We start from the raw sequence: 27899 nt of genomic DNA, 5'->3' as shown, positions 1-27899 counted from the left end.
ATCAAGAAAGAATAAGCAGTTATAGATACCACATTTATTGCATTATTTGGACAAGCCAATTTGTGATCACATTTAATTGCACTTGAAAAATAAGACTGGGGGAGAGAAGAGGCAGCATATATAAGAATATTAATACATTTCCATGATAGATTTTAGTCCATCAGTTAAATATGTGCAAGAAAATCCATCAATTCCTCATGGATACTGAAGGCATGAAAGTAAGTAAACAAGTAATGAGAAAGCACCATGTTTCACTTCGAATTACACTGCAATTAACTTGAACTCTTAACAATTATAGCTAATAAGACTTCCTGCCTGTTTCACATTAGACTGGGACACTTGGGCTAAAACAGGAACTGTGACCACTTGAAAAAAAAGCTTAAGAGTCCAGCCCTTTTAGAAAAGTAACACAAAGCATAGTAATACATTAGCATAATACTTCATTCATTACAAATTGTCACAGCAGCATATGAATGATCTTATTAGTGAGTCTTCAACTCCTGAGATGGCACTGGCCAAATCTTGATTTTGAAACTGAGGGGATAGGGTGGACCCAAATTAGCTGGTAGGGTGATGGGGTAATGTCACAAAGCATTTGTATTTTCTGCTTCATACAAAGTACCTGTACATTAACAGAAGGGAGAGAGACAGCACAAGCAAAAGCAAGGGGAAAAAAGAAAAACGAAAACGAGGTCAACTAATGGAGGGAGTTGTGGATAGGGTAATATATAAAGTTATACATGATCTCAAGTGCCAAAGAGACCAACTAGAACACACAACTCAGAGCCCTGAGCAAACCTGGGATCTTCCAACAGAAGGAAATAATAGCAGGCAACAATTTTTGCAATCAAACGGAAGGGTAAGGTTTGGAGCGGCACCAAGATGGTAAAGCTTGAAGTACCATCTGACATGTAATTGTGTGACCATTTTACTAGCTTAAGTTTTCCATCACAATGATAAAGGAGTCACACATTTGATCTTCACAGGAATATGCAAACAAGACCAAATTCCATCTAGTTCACCTCCTACCAACTTGATACAATGAGATATTGATAAATCATAGGAGTTAGTCTGCATCATTGGGTGTGCTGGAGAACAAGACATATGGCGAGGAAAGCCCCTGGTGACATTTAGCTTTGGGATCCACAGCAATCTCATCCCCAACTAACACCCACCCCCTTCCATGTAATACTACACTCACCACATGCCATGTCTCAAATTATTCATTATATTACAAATTATATAGTTTCTTAAAGTGTGTTTCAGAGTGAAATCCTCTGAATTCAGAGCTAATCTTTTCACACACCTGTCCCTTTTACGCTTCCCTGTATCATGTGCAAAAAAAAGGCACAAAAGCACAGCAGCCAGCAAATCAACATTACTTAAAATTAAAAAACTGACAATCACTTCTGAGGAAGGGTCACCAGACCCAGAGCGTTAACTCTTATTTTTTTCTTCAATGATGCTGCCAGATCGGTTGAGCTTTTCCAGCAACTTCTGTTTTTGTTCCAATCAATTTGCTAAATTCATTTCTCTTAAATTTTCATGTCATTATAGCCTGCTTTAAAAAGGATCAGGTATGTTTTAAAATGAGATGCAGGACTGCTTTCTGAATTATATCGCACTGAAATACATTCGCACCCAGAACAACACAGCACTTATATTCATATTTAAGGCATTTGACTTTCTCTCCTTCCTTCACTGAAACTTCCCCAGGCTCAATTCTACCCCAACTCCTCCTTGGCAGGCTTTGAGCCTCCCCTTAACTATAAAAGGAGCAGAGGTGAAACAATTTGGGATGAGCTTTCGGCAAACTGGTTAAAGGAGTCCTCTTTCTCCACAAGAAACACAGGAGCATGGATGGAGTGTTGCAAGTGGGCAGCATGGAAGTAAGCACCTATTTAGTCCTTAATACTCCAGTGTTATTAAGTTGAGGGACTCACAGTGGAGTGCAGGCAGGGTCTTGCTCATTAACTGAATCTCCCCATCTTAAGCGAGGTAGGAGGTTTCTCCACAGGTGCAGCTGTTACTAGTCCAATCCTGCATGGTCTAGTACGAGACGCCATTTAAATTGACAATAAAAGGCAAGATAAGGCATAAGGCAATTAAAATAAAAATAAAAGCAGGTTAGAAAAGACCAGTTACAACACTGTGCACACAATGAAAGAAAAAGCACAGGAAATGCAGAGCAGAGTCCACTAACATTCAACAGAGGAACTGGTTGATGTTTCAGCTCAGGCTCATCAGAACCAAAGAATACTGAAGGCTTTCTGTTCAATTTCATCTTGTTCTTTGAACACCATTGAAATCACTGAAATGGTTCAGGGTCAAGGGCCAGTGCAATTCTGGTCAGTCAACACAGCAAGCTTCAACAGAGAATTCTTCCACAAACAGCAGCGAGTACTGGATCAAGTGTTGATTATAAATTTAAGATCTGCAGATCATTTGTTAACCAAAGTTATTAAGTGATGTGGAGTCAGGTCACAAATTAGAATCTGATCAGGCTTAATGGCCTCCTCTTCTTATATTCCAATGTAAATAAAACAGTCTTGCTCAGTAGGCTGACTGCTGCAAGGCATTATGCAAACATTGTGACAAATCGGAAACAAAATCACGTCTTGAGATGATGCTGAATCCTGGCAGTTGTTTAGCTGCATCTGGCAGTACCAAATGAACAACTGGTCCTCAGTAATTGTACCAGTGGGGGGATTACTAAATACTAAGCAGCAATGCAGAGGACTGAGCCACAACATATTGGACCCAGGTGTGATATCTTTACCATGGAATCTAGAAGTTGGCTTCTACTACATGGAATGGATGTTCAGACATGGCTGTCCTAAGTGGAGAGGAGATTATGTTGTACAGAGAGATGTGGACTTTAGTCCTTTGGAATTCCAAACTTTGGGTTAGGATTGTTTTGGGATATGGTTTATGCAGACTTGATTGTTCTTGAAATGAGGATATATGTATTTAATTCAATAATTAAGTTTTATGTGATGGTTGAAAAAGCCACTTTGCTCTTTGTTACAATGCACGTTAAGGGGTAGGAGTTTGGATTTGATTTTGAGGGACAAAATCTTTCATCTTATTTTGTTAAATCTGTTTTTATTTTCAAACTAATAACAAGATTATTTTTCTGAAAGAGATAGCTCAAATGAGGACACTGAACATGAAGTGCTTTCTTCTTTGATGGGTTCCATGTGAGTTTTCATTTCATCCAAGATATTTCCTCTGAAAATAATATTTAAAGGACTTTACCGTAGAGCTCAGTGAGGATCCAATAAGCACACGAATAAATCAGGCAGATGTGAACAAGTGGTATCACTGAGGGTGGCAGCCATGCTTAATACTGAGGGTACCATTCTCCTTTCACTGTTTCCCTCTGGACCACCATGCAGCAACTTCCCAACATGTTGAATATTCAAAGCTCAATGAATAACGTTGACAATCACACAAGCTCAAATTCGTATCACTGGTAAGTTTTCAAAACACACAACTACAAAACATAGGGTCATAGAGATGTACAGCAAAGAAACAGGCCCTCGCTCCAATCGTCCAAGCCGACCAGAAATTCTAAATAAATCTAGTTCCATTTGGCCTATATCCCTCTAAACCTGTCATATGCATGTGCCCATCCAGCTGCCTTTTAAATGTTGCTATTGTACCAGCCCCCACCACTTCCTCTGGCAGCTCATTCCATTCATGCACCACCCTCAGCGTGAAAGAGATGCTCCTTAGATCCCTTTGAAATCTTTCCCCCTCACTTTAAACCTATGCTGTCTAATTTTGGATTCCTCCAGCCCGAGGAAAACACCTTGTTTATTTACCCTGTCCAAGTGCCTCATGATTTTATAAGCCTCTATAAGGTCACCCCTCAGCTTCTGATGCTTCACGGACAATAGCCCCAGCCTATTCAGCCTCTCCCAACAGCTCAAACACTCCAACCCTGGCAACATCCTTATAAATCTTTTCCTTCCAAGTTTCGCACCATCCTTCCAATAGCAGGGAGACTAGAATTGCGTGCAATATTCCAACAGTGGCCTCAGAAACGTCCTATCAGCTGCAACATGACCTCCCAACTCCTATACTCAATGCAATCAACAATAAAGGCAAAATACTATCCTATCTATCTGCACCTCCGCTTACAAGGAATTATGAACCTGCACCCCAAGGTCTCTGTTCAGTAATACTCTCCAGGACCTTACAATTAAGTGTATAAGTCCTGCCCTGATTTGCCTTTCCAAATTGCAGCACCTCACATTTATCTAAATCAAACTCCATCTATCACTCCTTGGCCCACTGGCCCATCTGATCAAGATGCCATTGTGCTCCGAGATAATCTTCTTCACTGTAAACTACACCTCCAATTTTGGTATCATCTGCAAACTTACTAACTATACTTCCTATGTTCACTTTTGTCAGAAGTTTCAGGGTGGGTTGAAGGGTGAAACAGATTCAAAACTGACCCCTCTGGTTTAAGTTTGGTTAACATAAAAAAAACCTGGGGTTGGAGGTTGAAAGGCATTGCAATCTAAGAAGGCAAGACACACACACAAAGTGTGCTCACTGAACTGAAGATTCAGTTGATGCATTACTGAGGTGTTTGAGACATCTGTCCAAGATTTTAGGAATGCCACTGTAAAAGGACAAGAGGGCACAGGAACAAGGTTGCAAAGGGCAACCTTAATGGACAGAAGGCAGAGAAAAATGTAAATAAGCCAGTGGCAGAGGAAAATAACAGCTGGAATGGATAGTTAGGATGAATGAATGAATGAATGCAGCTAGGATGTGGAAGTAACAGCTGAAATCCCAAACCTTAACTCAGAATGCAGTCTTCCCATCAAGCCTGGAGATTCCATTCTATATTTTTGACAGGTTTCTCACATCTGATGGATATTTGGAATGGCCTGCTCTTAATGATGCCTGTTGGATAATCCAAAATTAGAATGCCAGAGAGATGCAAGCAGCAGCAACTTCAAATATGGCCAGGGATGGGAAGAGTTTAAACTTTGCCCGCTGTCACAAGAAAGGCTCTATGATTCATACCGACACAGCCCACACATAACCAAACACTGGGAGATAAGATGTTATATTGTGAAGATGGTTGTTGCCCTTGATTAATGGGATAAGCTGATCTCAATCAGGCAATCATGACATAATCAGTGACTCTTTCAGCCATTTGTGCCTGCACTGTCTTTCTGAAAGAGCTATCCAATCACTGAACTTCACTCTCATTTCTGCAGAGCCTCACAAATCCTTTGCCTTCGAGTATATATGCATAATTCCCAGAAAGTTAATACTAGTATAGAATTCCAGATCTCAGCAGTTTGCTGAGAGAATAAATACCACTTGTCTCCATCTGGCTCTTTTGCTAATTGGTTTCTGGTTAGTCACCCTCATAGAATTATTGAAAAATAGAGTAGAGAAGGGGACCTTCAGTCCATCAAGTCTGTACTGCCAGGGGAATTATTTTTTCCCCTAATGTTTCGCAATTTTGAACAATTCCAACGATTGAATCTTCAACTAATCAGTGAGTTTTCTATGTTTGTTTGGGGAGTTGGAAGGGGAGGAGTGGTCAGGAGCAATCCTGGAACTGCAGTGTCACAGAAGGTGTCTTAATTGACAAAACCAAGCTGTCAGAGACTTCCAGGTGTTGGATTATGATCCTTTCTGCGGGAGCTGTGGTGGGTCACCATCAAGTCAGAGATATGAAGTACTCTGGGACATCTTAAGGGAAATCTTCCTTTAGTCAATTCCAAAACCCCGTTCTCTTGACTCATCACACTCCTGCCCCCGGCCCAGACTGCAGCTAATACACTTTGCAATCTGCATTTTGGGGGTGGGCAAGATACCAGTGGCCAGTAGTTTAAGTCTTCCTCCTGACAGCGAGACTTCAAGAGCCGGAGCTCCAGATTGGGAAGCCAGCAAATGAAATCCATTCCCAAATGTGCTGGGCTGTCCAGGATACTGTTATCCAGGCTGGGATGGAAACGAAAGCGAGACCACAACATCATCACAATTTGGAATTCAACGGTTCTGAATGCAAACACAGTATTTCTGCATTCTCCCACGCAGCCAGGATAAACCGTTAATTGATTTTAAGCACAGATAACTGGTTAGAGGGAGAGAGCCCGTGCACTTTTCGCACTCGCTTGTGCTCTCTGGATCACAGCTTGACACTTCTCCCGTTTAGACAGCCTGTTGTTCTCAAAGATGCCTTCATTTCGTGGGTGCCCGTGCGAACCATCTGGAAACATCAACAGTCCTGAGAGGAAGGCAGACAAAGAATGTCAATTACTAAACGCAAACATGCAGGCACAAGGTTTAAAAATTGATTAAAATCCTGCAGCTTAGCATCATAGGAACAGGAAGAGGCTATTCAGCTCTCAATTCTGTTCCACCATTCATTAACGTCATAGTTGATCTGTATCCCACACTCCATATTACTTAACTCTTGAATGAACAAAAAGAACACGCTATTGATTTCAGATTTAAGAGCATTAACTGGGCTAGCAACTACTTTTTTTTTCCACACTTCATCACCAATGCACAAAGAATTGCTTCCCAAGTTGACTCCTGAATAACTCATCTGATTTTCAAGGTCATATTTCCTTGTTTCACATTCTACCAGCAAAGAAATGAGATTGCACAGCCTGGGATTGTCCTCCTTAGAGCAGAGAAGATTGAGAAGGGACATGATTGAGGTATATAAAATTATGAAGGGCACAGAAGAAGTACACAGGCAGAAACTTTTCCCCTTGGTGGAAGGATCAACGACTGGGTGGGTGGGGGGGGGCGCGGTAGTATAGATTTAAAGTAAGGGGCAGAAGGTTTAGAGCAGATGTGAGGAAAAGCTTTTTCATCCACAGGGTGGTGAGAATCTGGAGCTCTCTGCTTGTCAGGGTGGTAGAGACAGAAACTCCTGTAGCATTTAAGTATGATTTAGAAGAACACTTGCAATGCCAAGGCATACGAGGCTAGGGTCAAGTGCTAGGAAATGGGATTGAGACAGATAGCAGCTTTGACCAGTGCAGACGCGATATTGTCTAGAACTCCAAAAGAACACAGGAAATCCTGTCATTGCTTCTTGAACAAGGAACCTGCCACCCACTGGGGCACTGCTTTATATGAGTATCAGAAAGCAAATGGAAAATATTCTAACCCCAAAAGATCATAATTGGAAGGCTGATGCAAAATCACTACACTAGTGAAGACAACTATTTAAAATACCGTAGATACTAGAAATCCGAACTAAAAGAGAAAAAATTGCTGGAAATACTCAGCTAATACTCAACAGCATCTAAGGAGAGTGAAAGAAGTAATGTTTCAGGTCAATGACAACCATTCATCAGAACTGATGGATCACTGGCCGGAAATAACAACATAGAAACTGAGAGCGGGAGTAGGCCATTTGGCCTTTCAAACCTGATCCACCATTTAATAGTATCTTGGTGCCATATTCCAGCAGTGTCCCCATTCCCCTTAATGCTTTTAAAATGTAGAAATTTCTCTCTCCTTGTTATTAACTGGTTTTTTTTGAAGCTATAACTTGATGTGCTATTTCCAGCATTTTTTTGTTTCCACTTGTGTTAGATTGAATTGGGTTGAACGGGGCCTCCTTTACTCAAATGTATTTTCCAACATAGCTCAAATAGTTAATGGAGTAGGTCACTCCTTACCATATCCTTCAACACGTCCATTTTTAAATTCTCCTTCAAACTTCATCCCATCACATCGAGTGAAGACACCAACTCCTTGGAACTTCCCCTGAACAAACTCACCCTCATATCTGACAACAGAAACCAATAATAGTGAACATTAGAAAGGGCAGAGGTGGACAGCTGCTTCATCACTCTCCCTTCTTAAGCTATTCATTGGCAATGACTTTTGTAAAGTATCTTTGTAAAGCAAAGTACCTTTGCTACATGTTATTACAGTGCAACAGTCAGGTTGTGTTCCTTCATTCCACACCTCCACCAGCCCATTATGTATTGTAAAGACTGCATCTTCTTATGTTTGGGCTTTGTAAAATGGTGGACTAAAATGAGAAAGAACTGTTTTGAAAACCAATAATTTATAGGGATGGCTGTATGAAAGTAAGTAATTTGATGTGTACTGTGAACAGTTTCTGTAGCTGTGGGTTCCAACAATGTAGAGATGAACTGGGGCCAATGGGTTTTTTAAAGCTGATTGGACTAAGAACTATTTGCAGGCAGTTCCCTGGTTATGAATGGGTTCCATTCTGGGGTTTGTTCCCAAGTCGGAACACAATGCAGAACAGTGGAAAGCAGCCGTTTATAAATTCAGGAAATGTTCATATGTCAGGTCTTGAATATTAAAACCATGTGTGGTATCATGTTGTAAGTATGAGTGCTTGCAAGTCAGATGTTCGTAAATTGGGAAGCCCCTGTATCAATGATAAAGGTCCTCTGCCTGCCAATAACCATGCAATTGGATGTCAGCTAGCTGAACCAGTTACACCGAGTGTAAAACGGAAAGAAGTTTGGTCAAACCAGAAGAGAAACTAACAGACCTACAGCAGCCAAAATGCACTCGCTCACTGCCAGTTCCCTGCAGTAATCCACCTTAAATCTGAAGAAAATCAGTTTATCTTTCCCTCGATAGCAGCTTCACATGCTGAATTCATAAGACCATAAGACATAGGAGTGGAAGTACTGCCGTTTGGCCCATCGAGTCCACTCCGCCATTTAATCATGGCTGATGGGCATTTCAAGTCCACTTCCCTGCACTCTCCCCGTAGCCCTTAATTCCTTGTGAGATCAAGAATTTATCAATCTCCGCCTTGAAGGCATTTAACATCTCGGCCTCCACTGCGCTCCGTGGCAATGAATTCCACAGGCCCACCACTCTCTGGCTGAAGAAATGTCTCCTCATTTCTGTTTTAAATTTACCCCCTCTAATTCTAAGGGGTCCTAGTCTCCCTGCCTAACGGCAACAACCTTCCAGCATCTACCCTTTCTAAGCCATACATTACCTTGTAAGTTTCGATTAAATCTCCTCCCAACCTTCTAAACTCTAATGAATACAATCCCAGGATCCTCAGCCGTTCATCGTACGTTAAACCTAACATTCCAGGGATCATCCATGTGAATCTCCGCTGGACACGCTCCAGCACCAGTATGTCCTTCCCGAGGTGTGGGGCCCAAAATTGGACACAGTATTCTAAATGGGGCCTAACTAGAGCTTTATAAAGTCCAGAAGCACAACGCTGCTTTTATATTCCAACCATCTTGAGATAAACGACAACATTACATTTGCCTTCTTAATCACAGACTCTACCTGCAAGATAACCTTTAGAGAATCATGGACCAACACTCCCAGATCCCTTTGTACTTCTGCTTTATGAATTTTCTCACCATTTAGAAAATAGTCCATGCCTGTATTCTTTTTTCCAACATGCAAGACCTCGCATTTGCTCAAGTTGAATTTCATCAGTCATTTCCTGGACTACTCTCCTAAACTGTCTAAATCTTTCTACAGCCTCCCCGCCTCCTCAGTACTGCCTGCCTGTTCACCTATCTTCGTATCATCGGCAAACTCGCCAGAATGCACCCAGTTCCTTCATCCAGAATTCAAAGTGGATAAGTCACAGACATCCCATAAGTGAACCAGCCACATCATGTCTTTTGCAAAGCAGCAGAAGCATTCAGAAATACGAAGGTCAAGGAGAAACCTTCAGAACAGCAACACCAGCCCAACAGAAGTTGGGAACAAAGACTGCAAAAACGTTTTCCCAATATTTCCTCTGCCTATGTACTGTTTATCCCTGTTTATGTCTTTTTTTCTGTTGATACAGGCGTAGACCTTTAATTTGTAGCATTTACTCAATTTAGTGCTGTACCTGTAATAAACAGTGATTTGCTACAAAAACTGTCCATTCATTGTAACAATTCAGGTCAGAAAATCAGGTAGTTTGGGGATTTTGTGCAATTCTTTTAAAAACTTTAACTTCTGTGATGACTCCAGGAATAGTGGGGTTTGATTTCCAGTGCATTACTCCAGTACGTCGTGACTGTTAAAAACTACATAAGAATTATAGCACAGAAATCGACCATTCAGCTCAACTGGTTGACCTCAGTGTTTATGATCTGTACAAAGATCTCCCCGTCCTATTTCATCTTATCCTATCAATATGTTTTGTTTTATTTCTCTCCTGCTGTTGTACTTATCCAGCTTCCTCCTAAATTAGGCTATGCCATGCATCACATGGCATATGTGATCTCATATCTCAATCACATTACCAGCATTCTCTGGGTAAAGAAGTTTCTACTGAATTCACAATTGGAGTTACTGTAATGGTGGGAGAGGGGGAATTAGAAGGAGGGTAGTAATATAGTAATGTCACTGGACTACTGACCCAGAGCCCCACCATGGCAGCTGGCAAAATTTAAAATGTAAGTTAATTAAGTCCAGAATTTGTGACAGTGAAATTAACATCAATTGAAGTTTTCTCTGCCTGGCATGAACTCACTTGCTTTTTAAAAAATGCATCCACAGAACGCAGGTCTCACTGACTGGGGCAGCATTTATTGGCCATATCTAGTTGCACCTGAATCAAGAGCTTTGCTCAGTTGTTTGAGGGCATTTAACAGTCAACTACATTGTCATGGGTCTGGAGTCACATGGAGGCTGGACCAGCAGTTTTCTTTCCCTCAGAGGACATTAGTGAGCCAACTGGCTTTTTTTTTAAAACCACACTGACAACAGTTACATAGTCATTATTAGATATTTAATTCCAGATTTTTATTCAGTTCAAATTCCAGTATCTGCCGTGGGATTTGAAGTGAGGTCACCACTTGAAACCAGAAAATTAGCTGGGTTTCTGGATTACTATTCCAGTGACAAAACCACTATGCCATTGCCTTCCCATGCTTACCAGATTGGGCTTTAGTTTGCCATTCAGAAGATCTTCTAATTATCACGGTCAAACAACACCACTAACAACCAAACGGTCTGGTTGTATGCTTATTGTTTTGTGGGGGTTAGTTGTGCACAAATGTGCTGCTGGATTTCTTATACAGTTTCCACGACTCACAAATAGCCGTAAGGCACTTAGCACAGAGGTATAAAAGCAAGTCCATCTTGATGCCACTGGAAGATAACTGATGCAAAATTTGTGCCCAAATAGAGCCCAGCACACAGGACAATAAAATGTGAGGCTGGATGAACACAGCAGGCCAAGCAGCATCTCAGGAGCACAAAAGCTGACGTTTCGGGCCTGGACCCTTCATCCAGCACACAGGATGCACTTACTGTTCAAAACTGTACTATGCAGTGCAGCAGCACCTACTGGCAATAGGGGGAATGACAACACAGACACAGCCAATTGTTACCTCAGCAGTGAGATGGACTACCCATTACTGATAGAGGTATGAAAGGGAATACCAACTCACTTTGAACACTACAGAGATGTTATTAAAAAAAGTGCTTCCAAAAAGAATTAAGTTCAGAAGCCAACAATCCGAAGGACTTAGTACAGGATGGTCAATAGGTCACTCAGGACAGTTTGAGGTGCACTGAAGAGGTTACAGCGAGTACGAGAGAGAGAGAGGTAGGTAGGTTGGCTAGGCGGTGCTACATTTACTGTACAGCTAAACAGCAAGCATGCACAGTTTGATGCAGGGATTACTCCCCATATTGCCTGGAGAAATTTACTCACTCAGTGAAATGTCTCTCATGTATATTGAGCACAATGAAATGGTGAGAAGGTGCCTCTTGAATGACAGCAGAGTCTCTTCAGTGCTTGTTACTGACAGGTTCACCAGTCATTTTGATCTTACCAACAGCAAACCTTGTGATTGGAGGAGCGGTGAACAGTTTGGGAAGCTGAGTGAGGCACCAGGCAGCACCCTACATCAGGAGCCAGGAACAGAGGTCTGCATGGGTGAGAACTGGAGCCATACAGAGATGCTGCAGTGAGGCAAAAAAGTTTGAGAGCTGACGTTAGCTAGGATGCAAGGATTTTTGCCAGGGTGGCCTTCGGACAACGCAGAAATTCTGTCTGCTTTGGATACAGGTGGGGCTAGAGGAGGGAATAGTTGAAGCAGGAGACAGCTACAAGAGGGAAATGTGGGGAGAGAACGAAGCTGCAATGGAGAGACAGAACAGTTTTAAAACAGTGAGAGGAATACTAAACTAACTGGATCCAAGGAAATTTCAAATCACCAAGATAATGAATTCTTTGCACGGCAATGTAGAATCTCAAGCTTAGGGTAGCTTAAATTCAAATATGTTTGGAAAAACGTGTTTTTTTCTTAATACACTTTGGAAAAAAAGTGTAATGGATCCTATTGTAATAAACACTGAATTATTAAATTTAAATCTGAAATTGAAAACGGAGATACAGTAACTGCCTGATTAAAATGTTCCAGCTGTGAGCAGTAGCTGTGACCTTAATATTCTGTAGAAAGTATGCTTAGGATGATAGATTTTCATGTGTTGAAGTGCCGCAGTTATTTTGAAAAAAATAACATTTGTTAACTTAAACCTGATACTTTGGACCAATTAAAATAGTGCGGAGTTCAGAAAATTAATGATTTCCTTGCGTGTTAGAACATAGAACATAGAACATTACAGCACAGTACAGGCCCTTCGGCCCTCGATGTTGTGCCGACCTGTCACACCGATCTCAAGCCCATCTAACCTACACTATTCCACGTACGTCCATATGCTTATCCAATGACGACTTAAATGTACCTAAAGTTGGCAAATCTACTACCGTTGCAGGCAAAGTGTTCCATTCCCTTACTACTCTGAGTAAAGAAACTACCTCTGACATCTGTCCTATATCTTTCACCCCTCAATTTAAAGCTATGCCCCCTCGTGCTCACCGTCACCATCCTCGGAAAAAGGCTCTCCCTATCCACCCTATCTAACCCTCCGATTATTTTATATGTTTCAATTAAGTCACCTGTCAACCTTCTTCTCTCTAATGAAAACAGCCTCAAGTCCCTCAGCCTTTCCTCATAAGACCCTCCCTCCATACCAGGCAACATCCTAGTAAATCTCCTCTGCACCCTTTCCAAAGCTTCCACATCCTTCTTCTAATGCGGTGACCAGAACTGGACACAATACTCCAAGTGCGGCCGCACCAGAGTTTTGTACAGCTTCAACATAACCTCTTGGTTCCGGAACTCGATCCCTCTATTAATAAAAGCTAAAACACTGTATGCCTTCTTAACAGCCCTGTCAACCTGGGTGGCAACTTTCAAGGATCTGTGTACATAGACACCGAGATCTCTCTGCTAATGTACACTACTAAGAATCGTGTTGTAGCTTTAACTTTAATGGAGAGTTGATAAATTAATTTAATTCTGCTTTTGAGTGTAAACGTGTTAACACAAATGCAAAAGGTATTGTTACTACGTGACAACATCATCTATAAATGACTTAGAGAGAACTTAAAAAAGCCCCCAAAACTAAAAGCTCGTCCCTGAAAATTAAGAGATAGTCCTTCAGAAAATCTCAAGAATACCTCTTGAAAGAGAAAAATTAATTTTGATCTCTGGTACTGCTGGGAAGTAAACAGGACCCACGTGGGTCCTAAGGGACACAGTGTGAAATCAAAAGCAGTTGAATGGCTCTGTTTTAAAAGGTGACGAATTTTAACAATTACTAGGCAGCTAATTGTTGGAGTTGCACCTCAAGAAAAGTCCTGAAGGCTTATGGACGTTCCATTAGGATCAATGCTGGGACCTCTGTTATTTGTGATTTGAATGAAAATGTAGGTGGTCTGAGTAGTAAATTTGCAGATAATACAAAGGTTGGTGGAGTTGTGGACAGTGGGGAAGATTGGCAAAAGGATGCAATAGGATATAGATGGTTGAGCAAAGAAATGGCAGATGCTGTTTAATTGTAGACAAGTATTAGATGGGACTTCGATGTTGTGGTCATTTCGGAGACATGGATAGAGCAGGGACAGGAATGGTTGTTGCAGGTTCCGGGATTTAGATGTTTCAGTAAGAACAGAGAAGATGGTTAATAAAAAGGGCGGGGGGGGGGGAAGGTGTGGCATTGTTGGTCAAGGACAGTATGACAGTTGCAGAAAGGATGTTTGGGGACTTGTCAACTGAGGTGGTATGGGCTGAGGTTAGAAACAGGAAAGGAGGGGTTACCCTGTTGGGAGTTTTCTATAGGCCTCTGAATAGTTCCAGAGATGTATAGGAAGGGATAGCAAAGATGATTCTCCATAGGAGCGAGAGAGACAGGGTAGTTGTCATGGGGGACTTCAACTTTCCGAACATTGACTGGGAACACTATAGTTCGAGTACTATAGATGGGTCAGTTTTTGTCCAGTGTGTGCAGGTGGGCTTCCTGACACAGTATGTCAGGCCAACAAGGGGCGAAGTCACATTAGATTTGGTACTGGGTAATGAGCCTGGCCAGGTGTTAGATTTGGAAGTCGGTGAGCACTTTGGTGATAGCGATCACAATTCTGTTATGTTTACTTTAGTGATGGAAAGGGATAGGTGTATACCACTGGGCAAGAGTTATAGCTGGGAGAAAAGGCAATTACGATGAGATTAGGCAAGATTTAGGGACCATAGGATGGGGAAGGAAACTGCAGGGGATGGGCACATTAGAAATGTGGAGCTTATTCAAGGAAAACCTCCTGTGCGTCCTAGATAAGTATGTACCTGTCAGGCAGGGAGGAAGCTGTAGAGCGCGGGAGCCGTGGTTTATGAAGGAGGTGGAATCTCTGGTCACGAGGAGGAAGGCGGCTTATGCTAGGATGAGATGTGAAGGCTCAGTTAGGGTGCTTGAGGGCTACGAGGTAGCCAGGAAAGACCTAAAGAGAGAGCTCAGAAGAGCCAGGAGGAGACATGAGAAGTTGTTGGCGGATAGGATCAGGGTAAACCCTAAGGCTTTCTAATAGGTATTTAAGGAATAAAAGAATGACAAAAGAAAGATTAGGCCCAATCAAGGATAGTAGTGGTAAGTTGTGTGTGGAGTCAGATGAGATAGGGGAAGCACTAAATGAATATTTTTCAACAGTATTCACTCTAGAAAACGACAATGTTGTCGAGGAGAATACTGAGATACAGGCTACTAGACTAGGTGGGATTGAGGTTCACAAGGAAGAGGTATTAGAAATCCTATAGAGGGTAAAGATAGATAAGTCCCCTGGGCCGGATGGGATTTATCCTAGGATCCTCTGGGAAGCCAGGGAGGAGATTGCCGAGCCTTTGGCATTGATCTTTAACTCGTCATTGTCTACAGGAATAGTGCCAGATAACTGGAGGACAGCAAATGTGGTTCCCCTGTTCAAGAAGGGGAGTAGAGACAACCCTGGTAATTATAGACCAGTGAGCCTTACCTCAGTTGTTGGTAAAGTGTTGGAAAAGGTTATAAGGGATAGGATTTATAATCATCTAGAAAAGAATAAATTGATTAGGGATAGTCAGCACGGTTTTGTGAAGGGAAGGTCGTGCCTCACAAACCTTATTGAGTTATTTGAGAAGGTGACCAAACAGGTAGATGAGAGTAAACCGGTTGATGTGGTGTATATGGATTTCAGCAAGGCGTTCAATAAGGTTCCCCACAATAGGCTATTGTACAAAATGCGGAGGAATGGAATTGTGGGAGATATAGCAGTTTGGATTGGAAATTGGCTTGCTGAAAGAAGACAGAGGATGGTAGCTGATGGGAAATGTTCATCCTGGAGACCAGTTACTAGTGGTGTACCGCAAGGGTCGGTGTTGGGTCCACTGCTGTTTGTCATTTTTATAAATGACCTGGATGAGGGCGTAGAAGGATGGGTTAGTAAATTTGCAGACGACACTAAGGTCGGTGGAGTTGTGGATAGTGACGAAGGATGCTGTAGGTTGCAGAGAGACATAGATAAGCTGCAGAGCTGGGCTGAGAGGTGGCAAATGGAGTTTAATGCAGACAAGTGTGAGGTGATGCACTTTGGTAGGAGTAACCGGAAGGCAAAGTACTGGGCTAATGGTAAGATTCTTGGTAGTGTAGATGAGCAGAGAGATCTCGGTGTCCATGTACACAGATCCTTGAAAGTTGCCACCCAGGTTGACAGGGCTGTTAAGAAGGCATACAGTGTTTTAGCTTTTATTAATAGAGGGATCGAGTTCCGGAACCAAGAGGTTATGGTGAAGCTGTACAAAACTCTGGTAGATTTGCCAACTTTAGGTATATTTAAGTTGTCATTTGATAAGCATATGGATGTACATGGAATAGTGTAGGTTAGATGGGCTTGAGATCGGTATGACAGGTTGGCACAACATCGAGGGCTGAAGGTCCTGTATTGTGCTGTAATGTTCTATGTTCTATGATGCATTTTGGCAAGTCAAATGCAAGAAGAAAGCACACGGTTAATGGCAGGGCCCTTAAAAGGATTGATACACAGAGGGATCTTGGGGTGCAAGTCCACGGATCCCTGTAAAAGTGGCAGCTAAGTAAATAAGATGGTAAAGAAGTTGTACTGATGGGTTTGTCTTCATTTGTCAGGGAATAGAGTATAAAGTTGATAAGTTATGTTGCAGCTGTATAAAACTTCAGTAAGGCAACATTTGGAGTATTGTGTGCAGTTCTGGTCATCAAACCATAGGAAGGGTTTGGAGGTTTTGGAGAGGTTGCAAGAGAGACTTACCAGGATGTTTCCTGAATTGTAATGTATTAGCTATAACAAGTGGTTGGACAACTTGGATTTTTTTTTGCTAGAGCATTGGACATTGAAGGGCAACCTAACAGAAGTATATAAAATTACGACAGCCACCAATAGAATGAATAGTTAGAGTCCTTTTTCCAGGGTCAAAATGTCAATTAATAGGGGGAACATGTTTGAGATGAGACGCAGAAAGTTTAAAGGAGATGTACAAAATAAGTTTTGTTTTAAATGCAGAGGGTGGTAGGTGAATGGAAAGCATTGCCAGGGGAGGTGGTAGAAGCAGATACAATAGCAACGTTTAAGAAAGATAGACAGACACAAACAGGCAGGGATTAGAGGGACACAAACCATGTTGAGACAAATGGGATTAGTTCAGAAAGGCATCATGGTCAGCACAGACGTGGTGGGCCAAAGGCTCTGTTCATGTGCTGTACTGTTTCATGTTTCTATGTTTATTCTCTTCATTAAGGACCTTGGATCTCTTGCTTTAATATTAAAAAAGGCAAAGTTATTGTAACTGGTCAGATCATAACGTCAGTTTGGTAGTCTCGTCAGTTATTGCAACGATGTTTATCCAAAACAAGCACTGGCTAGCTCTAGACAGCTTCTGATGAAATAAACATAAATTACAGGGGCATAATTAAATTATAAAAATAAGCACTGGTCCTAATCCACCTTTTCAAATGAGGCTCACTCATATGCATATAAAAGATCCTATATAGAGCTTTAAGAGCAGCAGCAGAGTTCTGCATGTAATTTATCCCACAACCAACAGTTCAAAATAGATGATCTCATCATCATCACTTTGTATTTGTGGGATCCTGATATGCTCAAAATAAGTTCCATCATTCCTACGTTCCAACAACTACACTTGAAAGGGTATTTTATTTGCTGTAAATTGCTTTTGGACTGCCTGAGGTCATGAAAAGTGATGTGTAAATTCAAGCTAATTCATTTATTACTTGATATTTGCTGGCACAGCCAGGAAGCCAACTGTGTTTTCTGAGTCTTCTGCCTGGACTGTGCTGCCTAAAGTATAGGGACATGATCTATAATTGGACTCTGGCTTACCTTGAGCCGTCAGAGAAGACCAGTGTTCCACGGCCACTGAACAGGCCATTTTCAAACTGGCCCACGTAGTTGCTGCCGTCAGCAAACCTCAGCTGCCCAATCCCGTGACGGCGACCTGATAGAATAGAAGGGTCAAGGTTACAGTGTAAATGACAGTTCAGTCAACACTCGCTGGGTCACTTAATGGGGTGAACAGCCATGCCTGGATCTCACCAGCTTCAAACCTTTTGAGTGCTGACCTTAAGTGGGACAGCATTTGGTTCGTACCACAATGACCCCAAAAGGCCATCCATAGCCCGTCAGGAATGTGACGGAATACGTTTGGATAGGTGCAGCTGCTACTGCACTCAAGGAGATTGACATTGTCAATCAAACGGTCAATGTTGGCATGGTCATTGAATCCAACACCTTAAATAATATTCACTCACCAACCCTGATGTACAAAGCAGCAGTGTGTACCACATCCAAGACAGCTCTGCAGCAACTTACCAAGGCTTCTGTACCACCTTCCCAGTCTGTGCCCTCTACCACCTAGAAGACTATGGACAAGTGAATCATGTTGAAACGCTGGCTGTGGCAGTGCAGATTATGTCCTAATGCCAGCTGCTCAGCTTCATGCTGATACATTTGGCTGAATTACTGAAGGGTGTTCTTCATGCCTACAGCAGTTACATCCAGACGTAACAGCCTTCAGGAAAGAAGATGGGCCAAGGGAGGAAATGGCAAGCAAAGATAGTCAACGGTGACAGCTGAACACAAGAGCCCACAAAACATGTCCCTCGCCTCTCCACAACAACCTAGTTATTGCTGTGAGACACATTTCACCAAATGGGATCAATCACTGTGTAGGATGGGAAAAGAACTTAAGCAATTATACTTTGCATGTCACACATATCTTATTCATCCATCATTCCTGTGCTTGTTGACTTGCAGTGGTGTTTGGTTAAACAACACCTTGATTTTAAAATTAACCTCAGGCTCAAATCGCTTTTAGGCCTCACTCCTATGTATGGAACATTGTCTAATCATACAGCCTTACAAAAACTGAAATTGCTGGAAAAGCTCAGCAGGGCCTGGCAGCATCTGTGAAGAGAAATCAGAATTAACATTCCAGGTACAGTGACCCTTCCTTAGAATGGATGGATGAATGAGATAGATGTGGCATGCAAAGTATTTCACAAGATCTCTCATCTCCTCCAATTCTGGTTTTCATTGCTCCAGAACTGAAGGCCATGCCTTCAGTTACCTAACTGGCAAATATGGAATTCCATCCTATACCTCACCTATCCAACGATGATCCTCCTTAAAACCCAATTCATTAGACCAAGTTCATGATCGTAGGTTCCAGCATTAAAAGTGGCTGAATATCAAATTTTGTTTCATAATGTTCCTTTGAAGAACTTTGGAAATTTAATTATGGTGCTATATAAATGCAATTGATGCAGTAGTTTTCATCAGTCATAGAGGTCTACAGCATAGAAAAAGGCTGTTTGGCCCACAGAGTCTGTATCAATCAAAAGCAAGCACTAAAAGTGGCACGGTGGCTCAGTGGTTAGCACTGCAGCCTCACAGCGCCAGGGACCCGGGTTCGATTCCAGCCTTGGGTGACTGTCTGTGTGGAGTTTGCACATTCTCCCTGTGTCTGCGTGGGTTTCCTCCCACAGTCCAAAGATGTGCAAACTAGGTGGATTGGCCATGGGAAATTTCCCGTAGTATTCAGGGGGATGGGTCTGGGTGGGATGCTCCAAGGGACGGTGTGGACTTGTTGGGCCGAAGGGCTTGTTTCCACACTGTAGGGAATCTAATCTAATCTAAACTATTTTTCAGTACATGACCCATATCCTTTCATGCTTCAGCATCACAAGTTCACCTCTAAATACTTCTTAAGCATTATATTGGTTTTTTCTTCTCCCATTCTTAAAGGCAGAGAGTTCCAGGTTCCCACAACCCTTTGGGTGAAATTACTTTTCCTTGCATCCCTCCCTGCTTAGAATTATCCAAATTCTCCATCTCAGATAGTTTCTATCCTTTACAGATGCATTATCAAAAAGCCTATTCAACATTACTACAGTAGATCAGTCAAAATTGCACCATTAAAGGGAATAACTATGGACATGGCCTTCGACATTGCAGTGGCTCAAAGTGAATTGTGTTGAATTGTCACTTCATAATGCAATGCAATGCACATTATACAAATGGAGTTATAATCCTGGTCGCATCCCGATATGTTGGTTGTGGCTTAGACACTCTGGTATGCTATTGAGGAAGCTTCGCACTTACACAAAGTGTCAATCTGATACACCATTTGTCCTTTTGGAAACAATTTTTGAAGAGCAGGGGAGTTCTCCCAATTGTCCTGGCCAACCCTCAAAACAACTTAACTGAAATAGGTTACCCATTTATCTATTTAACTTGAGTTTATGGGAACTTCCTATGAAAACTCTGACTGCCCAATTTCCTACACTGCAGAAGTGTTAGATTTTGTAAAGTACTTGATTAGCTCGAGTGACTGTTTGGAGTTGCATGTTCTTCGTGTCTGTGTGGCTTTCCATCAGGTGCTCCAGATTCCTCCTACGGTCCAAAGACGTACAGGTTGGGTAGATTTGAAAGGCATTACGCAAGTCTGCAACTTCAACGTGGCCATACTTAATTTTCCTTATCGATTCATACAGCATGGAAACAGACCCTTCAATCCAAACACACCACGCCGACCAAGTTCCCAAACTAAAATAGTCCCAGTTGTCTGTCTTTGATCTTTTATCTCAATCTTGTAATTTCTCTAATACTATCCCTGATCCCATGTCTTCTGGTCATTTGACTGGGGTTTTGTGAATTTGCCACATAAACCCTACCCCTACAGCCAAACCCCTCAGCAGCACCCTCCACAACACCCCTAATCTTTGACCGTCTTGCTATATTTTCAGAATTCACTCACTCCTTTTAACCCCTGATGCATTTCAGGTCATTTGCCAATTAAAAAAGGTATTGTACACATGTGTCAACATCCCTGGGACCTGAGTAACATAACAGGGGATTATCCACCGCATCTGGATAAATAGCTCTATCACACCTTGTAGGCTGTACGATAGCAGAGTAAGAAAAGGTGACTCACCCTCTTTCCATTCCCCGTGATACTCCTCACCACTGGAGTAGGTGAAAGTTCCTTTAATCAGCGTCATACTCCAATCTAACGGGAGGGGAAAAAGAAAGCCATTCTTGTGAGTAACCAGGTTTAAGATCCACACCCAACTCACAGTCTATTCTGCTCTCAGCATGGTCAGTAGCAGGAAAGCAACAAACTGGCCTCAACTGTCATGGTTTGAAGAGTTGAAAATTTCAAATATAAAACCAATTCTGGTGACCACGCAGTTCTTAAAAGAAAGATCAAATTCAGCATACATTACACATCACTAGTTGCCTTTATGAAACACATCAGGGCAGAATCCATTGTGACGGTGTTGATGACACACTCGGGTGGAGGAATAGTTATTTGGATAATTTGTACAAAAGGACAGTCACGCCCATTTGGAATGGTCTTCTGATTTGGTCAGTCATAGGGTCAAGTGGTTGTCCAACAGATTTCAGGACTTCTCAGCCTGTAGGGAAGACCATGAGGGCAGATGAGGTAACTGATCATGGTACAGTGTACTAGATGCCATTCAACTGAGGGGAGCAATAAAAGTGGAGTGGGAGTAGGGGATAGTGCAGTGAGAAGAATTGACACTGTTCTCTGCGGTGGAGAGTGAGAGTCCAGATGATTGTACTGCAAGCTTGGTGCCAGGTTTTGGGACGTTTGGTCAGGGCTGGAGAAGAATTTAAAAGTGGGAGAAGGATGTCATTGTCTATCCCTGGACAGCATAGTGATGGTGACCTGTCTTTTTGAACAGCTGCAGTCCATGTGATGTAGAGATATCCACAACGCAGTCTGCGGTGCTGGTGGTGGGGCAGAGTTCCATGATTTTTGATGTGGCAACACTGAAGAAATGGCAATATAGTCCAAGTCAGGGTGGTATGTGGCCTGGAGGGAAACTTGTAGGTGGTGGTGTTCCCACGTATCTGCGATCCTTATCTTTATAGGTGGTAAAAGTCACAGGTTTGGAAGGTGCTGTCGAAGAAAATGTATTGTAAAAGGATTAATTGAATTTGAGAATCAAGATATACATTACGGCTGTCACCGTGAACTTAGTGTTATAGGACCCATGGGTTTAAAATAAGTTCAAACACTGCATTTCCACCTGCTTATCACTTGAGGGAGCTCTGTTCTCCATAACGCTCAGCAAAGCTGCTTGGAAAAAAAATCGTATTCATAAAGCATTTTGTGTGTCCTCAGGATATTCTAAATGTTCAATCACTTATCCTGGCAAATCAAAGAAAATAATCAGAACATCAGAGATAAAAAGGTGTAGAGCTGGATGAACACAGCAGGGCAAGCAGCATCAAAGGAGCAGGAAAGCTGACATTTCGGGCCTAGACCCTTCCTCAGAAAGGTTTCTGAAGATTTCTGATTGCCGAAGAAGGGTCTAGGCTCAAAACGTCAGCTTTCCTGCTCCTTTGATGCTGCTTGGCCTGCTGTGTTCATCCAGCTCCACACCTTGTTATCTCAGATTCTCCAGCATCTGCAGTTCCTACTAAATCAGAACATCACCTCATTTTCTGCAGAGAATTCTGTGATGACGTTGAAATCTTTGTTGCAGACTGAATAGTGCCTCCTTTTCAAACCGAGAATTCCTCACCTATTCCTCAGAGATTCCTTAGCAATGTGAGGAATCTGACGGTACGAGGTGCTCTCACAAAGAGGCTGTCATCAGGATTTCTCATCTTGAGCAAGTTCTTCACATTTATTGATATCTATTTAGCTTTATGTTTCAGAGTCACTTTGAAGGACAGCAAGGTGGTTCAGTGGTTGGCACTGCTGCCCCACAGTACCAGCAGAGACCCAGGTTCAATTGCAGCCTTGAGTGACTGTGTAGAGTTGTATGTTCTCCCTGTGTCTGCATGGGTTTCCAACAGAAGCCAAAGATGTTCAGCTTAGGTGGACTGGCCATGGCAAATGCAGGGTTACAGGAATAATGTAGGGGCCTGAGTCTGGGTGGGATGCTGCTTGGAGGGTTGGTACAGACTCAATGGGCTGAATGGATTCTTTCTGTCCTGTAGTGGTGATTCTATGATCAATGATAATGGGAACTGCAGATGCTGGAGAATCCGAGATAACAGAAGCGTGGAGCTGCATGAACACAGCAGTCCAAGCAGCAGAGGAATGGGAAGGTTGACGTTTTGGTAGTCACTATATCTTTTTCACTGATAATAAAAAACCCTCTTTCCAGCTGTGAACACGTAACAAAACATCTTCTGTGCAAACATTCTCACAACAATAGATGAGAAAAGGGTTTACAAAATGTTTTACACATGCCCTTAAAACACAACCATGTGGACAGACATAAGAGGACAGAGGCATGCTCCAGTTTGGTATAGCCCATTTCTTGTTTTGTTTTTTGACACCCCAGATTATAGAGGGAGAATTTTGTAAATTATTGTGGTGAATCTGCACCAGAATCACAAATCTGTGTCACACCACATCTCTGTGGTGCAAATCGACAGTATATTCAATCAGTTTCCCACATTAAAGATAAAGAAAGAGGTACAGCGTATGTGGATATGGCCAGAATTTAAAAAATAAAATCAAAGGGCTTTGTACTAGAAGAGTAAGTCAAATAAGATAGCAAGGTAGGCAGTCTGTCTTCGGGCTCCTGATCCTGTCTTCTCCAGACCAGACGCTTTCTTCTTTCCTTCTTTACCCTTTTTGGCCTTTTTTTTTGGTTCATCTTGTTTCAGTCAACAACAGCAGACAAGGTGACATCGTGGAGGAGGGTGGCTACAGTGGGGCTCTTGGTGGGGCAACAGCCTGGCCTGGCAGTGGGTCAGGAACTCCTGGTTGTGGCAAGTCTGTAGTGGGGACTCCAGGCATCGGCGAGACAGCTGCTTGAAGTGGGACCAGGGATTCCTGGTTTTGGTAGGCCTTGAATGGGGACTGCTGGTTATTGGCAAAAGTAGCAGTAGCAGCAGAGCCAGGGGCTCCTGATTGCGGGGCGAGTGTAGGTCCTGCACAGGACCTGGCAGTGGCACCCCATTGGCAAGGTGGGCCCGATGGCAAAGTGATGGCGCCTGAAGAATGACGACTCTGATGTTGGTGGGATTTGGCGCAGGTGGCAGGGATTCACACAGGCAGCACAGATGTCATTGGTGAGCCAGCTCTGGTCAGCGGAACAAAGACAGATCTTTTTTTCAGCTACATCTTTTTATTTTTCATCTATTCAAAATGACGCTGGATTGTCTCAACAGTTCAAGCTTTTCAATGTATTTTACTGTGTTGTTCTTTGTAGAGTACAAGTGACAAGGAATCATTATTAATAAATAGTCATTGATTTATTTTATTATCTGTTCCTAATTACTGTCAAGAAAGTGGTGGCGAGCTGCTTTTTTGAACTGCTACAGTTCATTTCGGGCATGAAGACCACAATGCTGTCAGGGAATTCCAGGAATTTGATCCAGTGACACTTGGAGAACAGCGAAATAGGATGGTGTGTGGCTTGATAGGAAAGTTGAGGGACAGGGGATAGATCAGGGCTCTGTGTGAGCTGTGGTGCATTTTCGGCACAATATGCTGGCAGGACTGGTGAATGCCCACAGGAAACGTGTTCTCACCCAAGCAAGGATAGGATGACCTCTTTTACCTGAAACATTTTCTACATTTCATTGAATTCTACAGCATGGAAGGGAGGCCCACATCAGTTCTTTGTAAGAACTGTCAAATTATTTCCACTGTTTGGTGCTTTCCAACTGTAATTTCTTGCAATTTTTCCCCTTGCAATCAGTGATCCATTTCCCTTTTGCGTGGTCATCATCAAATCTGCTTACATCACCCAGTCACCAATTTATGCCAACTGAATGAAACAGGGAAAATAGGAGTAGGCCATTCAGCCCTCCAGCATTCAACAGGATCATGTCTGATCATCCAACACAGAACCCTGTTCCCACTTTCTCCCCAAAATCTTTGGCCCCTTTAGTCCTAAGAACCATATCTAATTCCTTCTTGAGACATTCAATGTTTTGGCCTCAACTGCTTTCTGCGGAAGAGAGGATCACTGCTCTCTGGGTGAAGAAATTTCTCCTTATTTGGATAAGTAACTCAAAGATCTGGTTCTAGTGGCCAGGAAGGAAGCACACAAAATACTTAAAGGAATGGTAACCCACTGAAACCCAGACACTTTTTGTTTCAATAATATACTTTATTCAAAAAATATTGTTATGCACATACATAATCACTGAAGCAGTTTGGTTCACATGAAGAAACAAACAAACATTGGAGTTTGACTCTATCCAACAAACAACCCAAAGGCACGTCATACTTGTACAAGACTATATTTATATATACTTGAGGCATCTGGAGGGTCCTACAACCATATGGACCCCCACTTAACTTTAACAGAAATCCTTTAGACAATGGTGATTCCCCATGGCACATTGGCGGTAGCTGCCCAAAGCTTTTGTGCATCCATCAGCACACAGTCGGAGACCTTGGAACGTATAGTCTGCAACACTCGCTCAGGGTCAACTCCTTGCTCTGGAAGGGCTAGCAAGTCTCAAGCAGATGAAAGAGCATCTTTCACCAAATCGATAGTCTTCCAGGTGCAATCGTTGTTTATCTCTGTGCGTCCCAGGGAGCAGACTGTAGAACACAGAGTCCTTCATCATAGAGCTGCTCAGGATGAACCTTGACAAAAACTACTGCATGTTTCTCCAGATTTCCTTTGTAAAAACATGTTCCAGAAGGAGATATCTGACAGTCTCTACCCCCAACCCAACACCCGGCAGCCAGTTTGAGGGCAGCGTGTGGTGGTGCAGAGTCTGGGCATACATGAAGGATCTCACAGGCAGTGCCCTTCTCAGTGGCCAGGTGATATCTTGGTGCTTGTCAGAAAGTTCTAGCCATGTCAGTCATTTGGCAGAATGCTTCAATCTGTTCAGGGAACAACTTAACAGAATCCCAGACTACTAATCCAGAGACACAAGTTCAAATCCCATCACTGCAAATCAGAATTGAATTCATTCAAATTCTGGAATAACAAGATTATCTCAGTTGTGATGATCAGGAAACTATGGGACTGTTGTTAAAAAATAAAAGAGGTTCCCTAATGTCCTTTAAGGAAGGAAACCAGCTGCCTTTACCTGGTGTGGCCTATTTATTTCCAAAATATCTATGCTCCTCAAATTCGGCCACAAGTATCCCTAACTTTAAAATCACTAGATGGTTGATGATCACACCTTCCAGTTTCCAAGACTCCAGGTTTTGGATTTCCCTCCTTAAACCTCTTTAACTTGCCACCTGATTTGTCTCCTTCTGTATATAACATGTTAAGAAATGTCCTAAAATTTCTCTCTCTGGGAAATATTTTCTCATGTGGCTCAGAATATTTTGTTCTAAAAATGCTGTGAAATTCTTTGGAATGCCTTGTTATGTCAAAAGCACTATACAAGTACAAACATAAAGTGCTGGATAACCCCAGGTCTGGCAGCATATATGGCTGTTAATTTACATTTGAGAAGATAACTTAAGGAAATAAACAATTAATGTTGGCCTTGCCAGCAATTCTGACATTCTGAATGAATTTTAAAAACGTAAGTATCTCAAAAGACAATTCAGTGCTGAATGATCGTGAAGACACTCTTCAATCACAATTCTACATCACAAAGTTCAAAAAGTACTTTCTTGGCTGCAAAGTACTTTCAGTACCTTCAGGGTGGTGAAAAGTGCTGCATAAATGCAAGTCTTTCTTTCTGGCTCCCAGGATAAGCAAACTGAACTAAAGAACTCTGCCAATGATGCAGCACTGTTCAGAGTCTTAGGCTATACTATCACAAGGAACATCTACTGTGGTGACTGGATGTCAAAGACTTTTGTTTTGCAACACAGCTTTTAAAAGCAAACGTTGGAAGATCTATAGACTCACCAGCCAACACAACGTGAGGTGGAAGGGTGGGTAAAACAAATCATTCTTATCACTAAATACAACAGTCAACAAACTTTATGCAATTCCACTACACATAGCAACTAGAAAAATAACTTGTGATGCTATGGCATCTTTCAGAATAACTAAATGCTTCACAGCCAACGTGATACCATTTAGAAGTGTAGTCATTGTTGTGAATCATGGCAGCCAAAAGCACACTGCAAGCTCTTACAAACAAAGTGATAATATCTAGATCATTTGCTTTAGGTGTTGGTGAAGGGATAAATATTGACTCAGCGCACCAGGGAACACTCCCCTGCTCGAGTAAATTGGTGGAATGGGATCTTTTACACCCGCTGAGGACATCTTGGCTCTACTTCTCAATGTCACATGTGAAAGGTGTTACCTCTAATATCACAACACTCCCTCTGTATGGCATTGGTAACATAATCTTTCATATTATATACGCAGATCTCTAGATTTGGCATTGCACCCAAAAACTTACCTCAGAAGTGAAAAGAACTATACACCGGCTCTCAATTGGTACCTCAGAATATGCACAGAAGGAAGATGCCATCCTCCATCCCTGGTCTGAGATTAGGGAGAAACTGACCTCAGCATCACTGAATTAAAATAGGTGGGAGAAGGGGGAAGGCAGAAATCACTTCTTTTCATTGGTTGTTCTGGAAAGTCAATACTTGAACGCACACGTCTGGTCAGGAACATGATCAGGCTTATAATACACTGCCCTACATAGCCAAATATCTAACAAACATTCATTATCCAATCTCGCTCATCAAAAATGGGCAACTTACATCCCCTCAAACAGCAAACGCCTAGTGTCCTTATTTTTAAACTAAAAACACAGATGTAGAAATAAGTGAATCAAGTATAAATTTGGACTTAGCAATAACGTACAGGAGGAAAAAATCTGAATGGCCTACCAGCTGAGAATTCAAATTCGGGGGGGGGGGGGGGGGACAGAAAAGAATAACAAAAAGAAACACTGATGCTGAAAATGGACTCTTTTAAAGCTTTTTTTAAAAAAAGTGCCTACTCACCCTGTAGTGCTAAACAGCCTGTGGATCATGCAACAGGGAGCCAGGTTTAAATTGATGAATATTCAGCTCCCAGGCCCTGCCTGAGTCAGACATGTCCTCCTGACACAGACCCCA

General features: G+C 42.3%; 1 protein-coding gene across 1 annotated transcript; it reads right to left on the bottom strand.

Annotated features, from left to right (window-relative positions):
- Positions 1 to 34: 34 nt before the first annotated feature.
- Positions 35 to 27899, bottom strand: morn4 (MORN repeat containing 4). The gene is made up of 5 exons (XM_048551089.2): positions 27786 to 27899; positions 20829 to 20903; positions 17717 to 17831; positions 7680 to 7789; positions 35 to 6265 (listed from the first exon to the last, which is right to left on the bottom strand). The coding sequence occupies exons 2-5, from the start codon at positions 20893 to 20895 to the stop codon at positions 6117 to 6119; spliced, it is 441 nt and encodes a 146-aa protein (XP_048407046.1). The 5' UTR covers positions 20896 to 20903; positions 27786 to 27899; the 3' UTR covers positions 35 to 6116.

The sequence above is a fragment of the Stegostoma tigrinum genome, chromosome 20 (genome assembly GCF_030684315.1).
Source record: "Stegostoma tigrinum isolate sSteTig4 chromosome 20, sSteTig4.hap1, whole genome shotgun sequence".
NCBI lineage: Eukaryota > Metazoa > Chordata > Chondrichthyes > Orectolobiformes > Stegostomatidae > Stegostoma > Stegostoma tigrinum.
Note: the sequence above shows the minus strand (reverse complement) of the source record. Positions and strands in the feature narration are given on the sequence as shown.

Coding starts and splice junctions, on each gene's coding strand:
- morn4 (XM_048551089.2), bottom strand. CDS start 20,895: ATGACGCTGATTAAAGGAACTTTCACCTACTCCAGTGGTGAGGAGTAT. Junction 17,832..20,828: donor TCACGGGGAATGGAAAGAGG/GTGAGTCACCTT, acceptor CTATTCTATCAG/GTCGCCGTCACGGGATTGGG. Junction 7,790..17,716: donor GTCTTCTCTGACGGCTCAAG/GTAAGCCAGAGT, acceptor TTCTGTTGTCAG/ATATGAGGGTGAGTTTGTTC.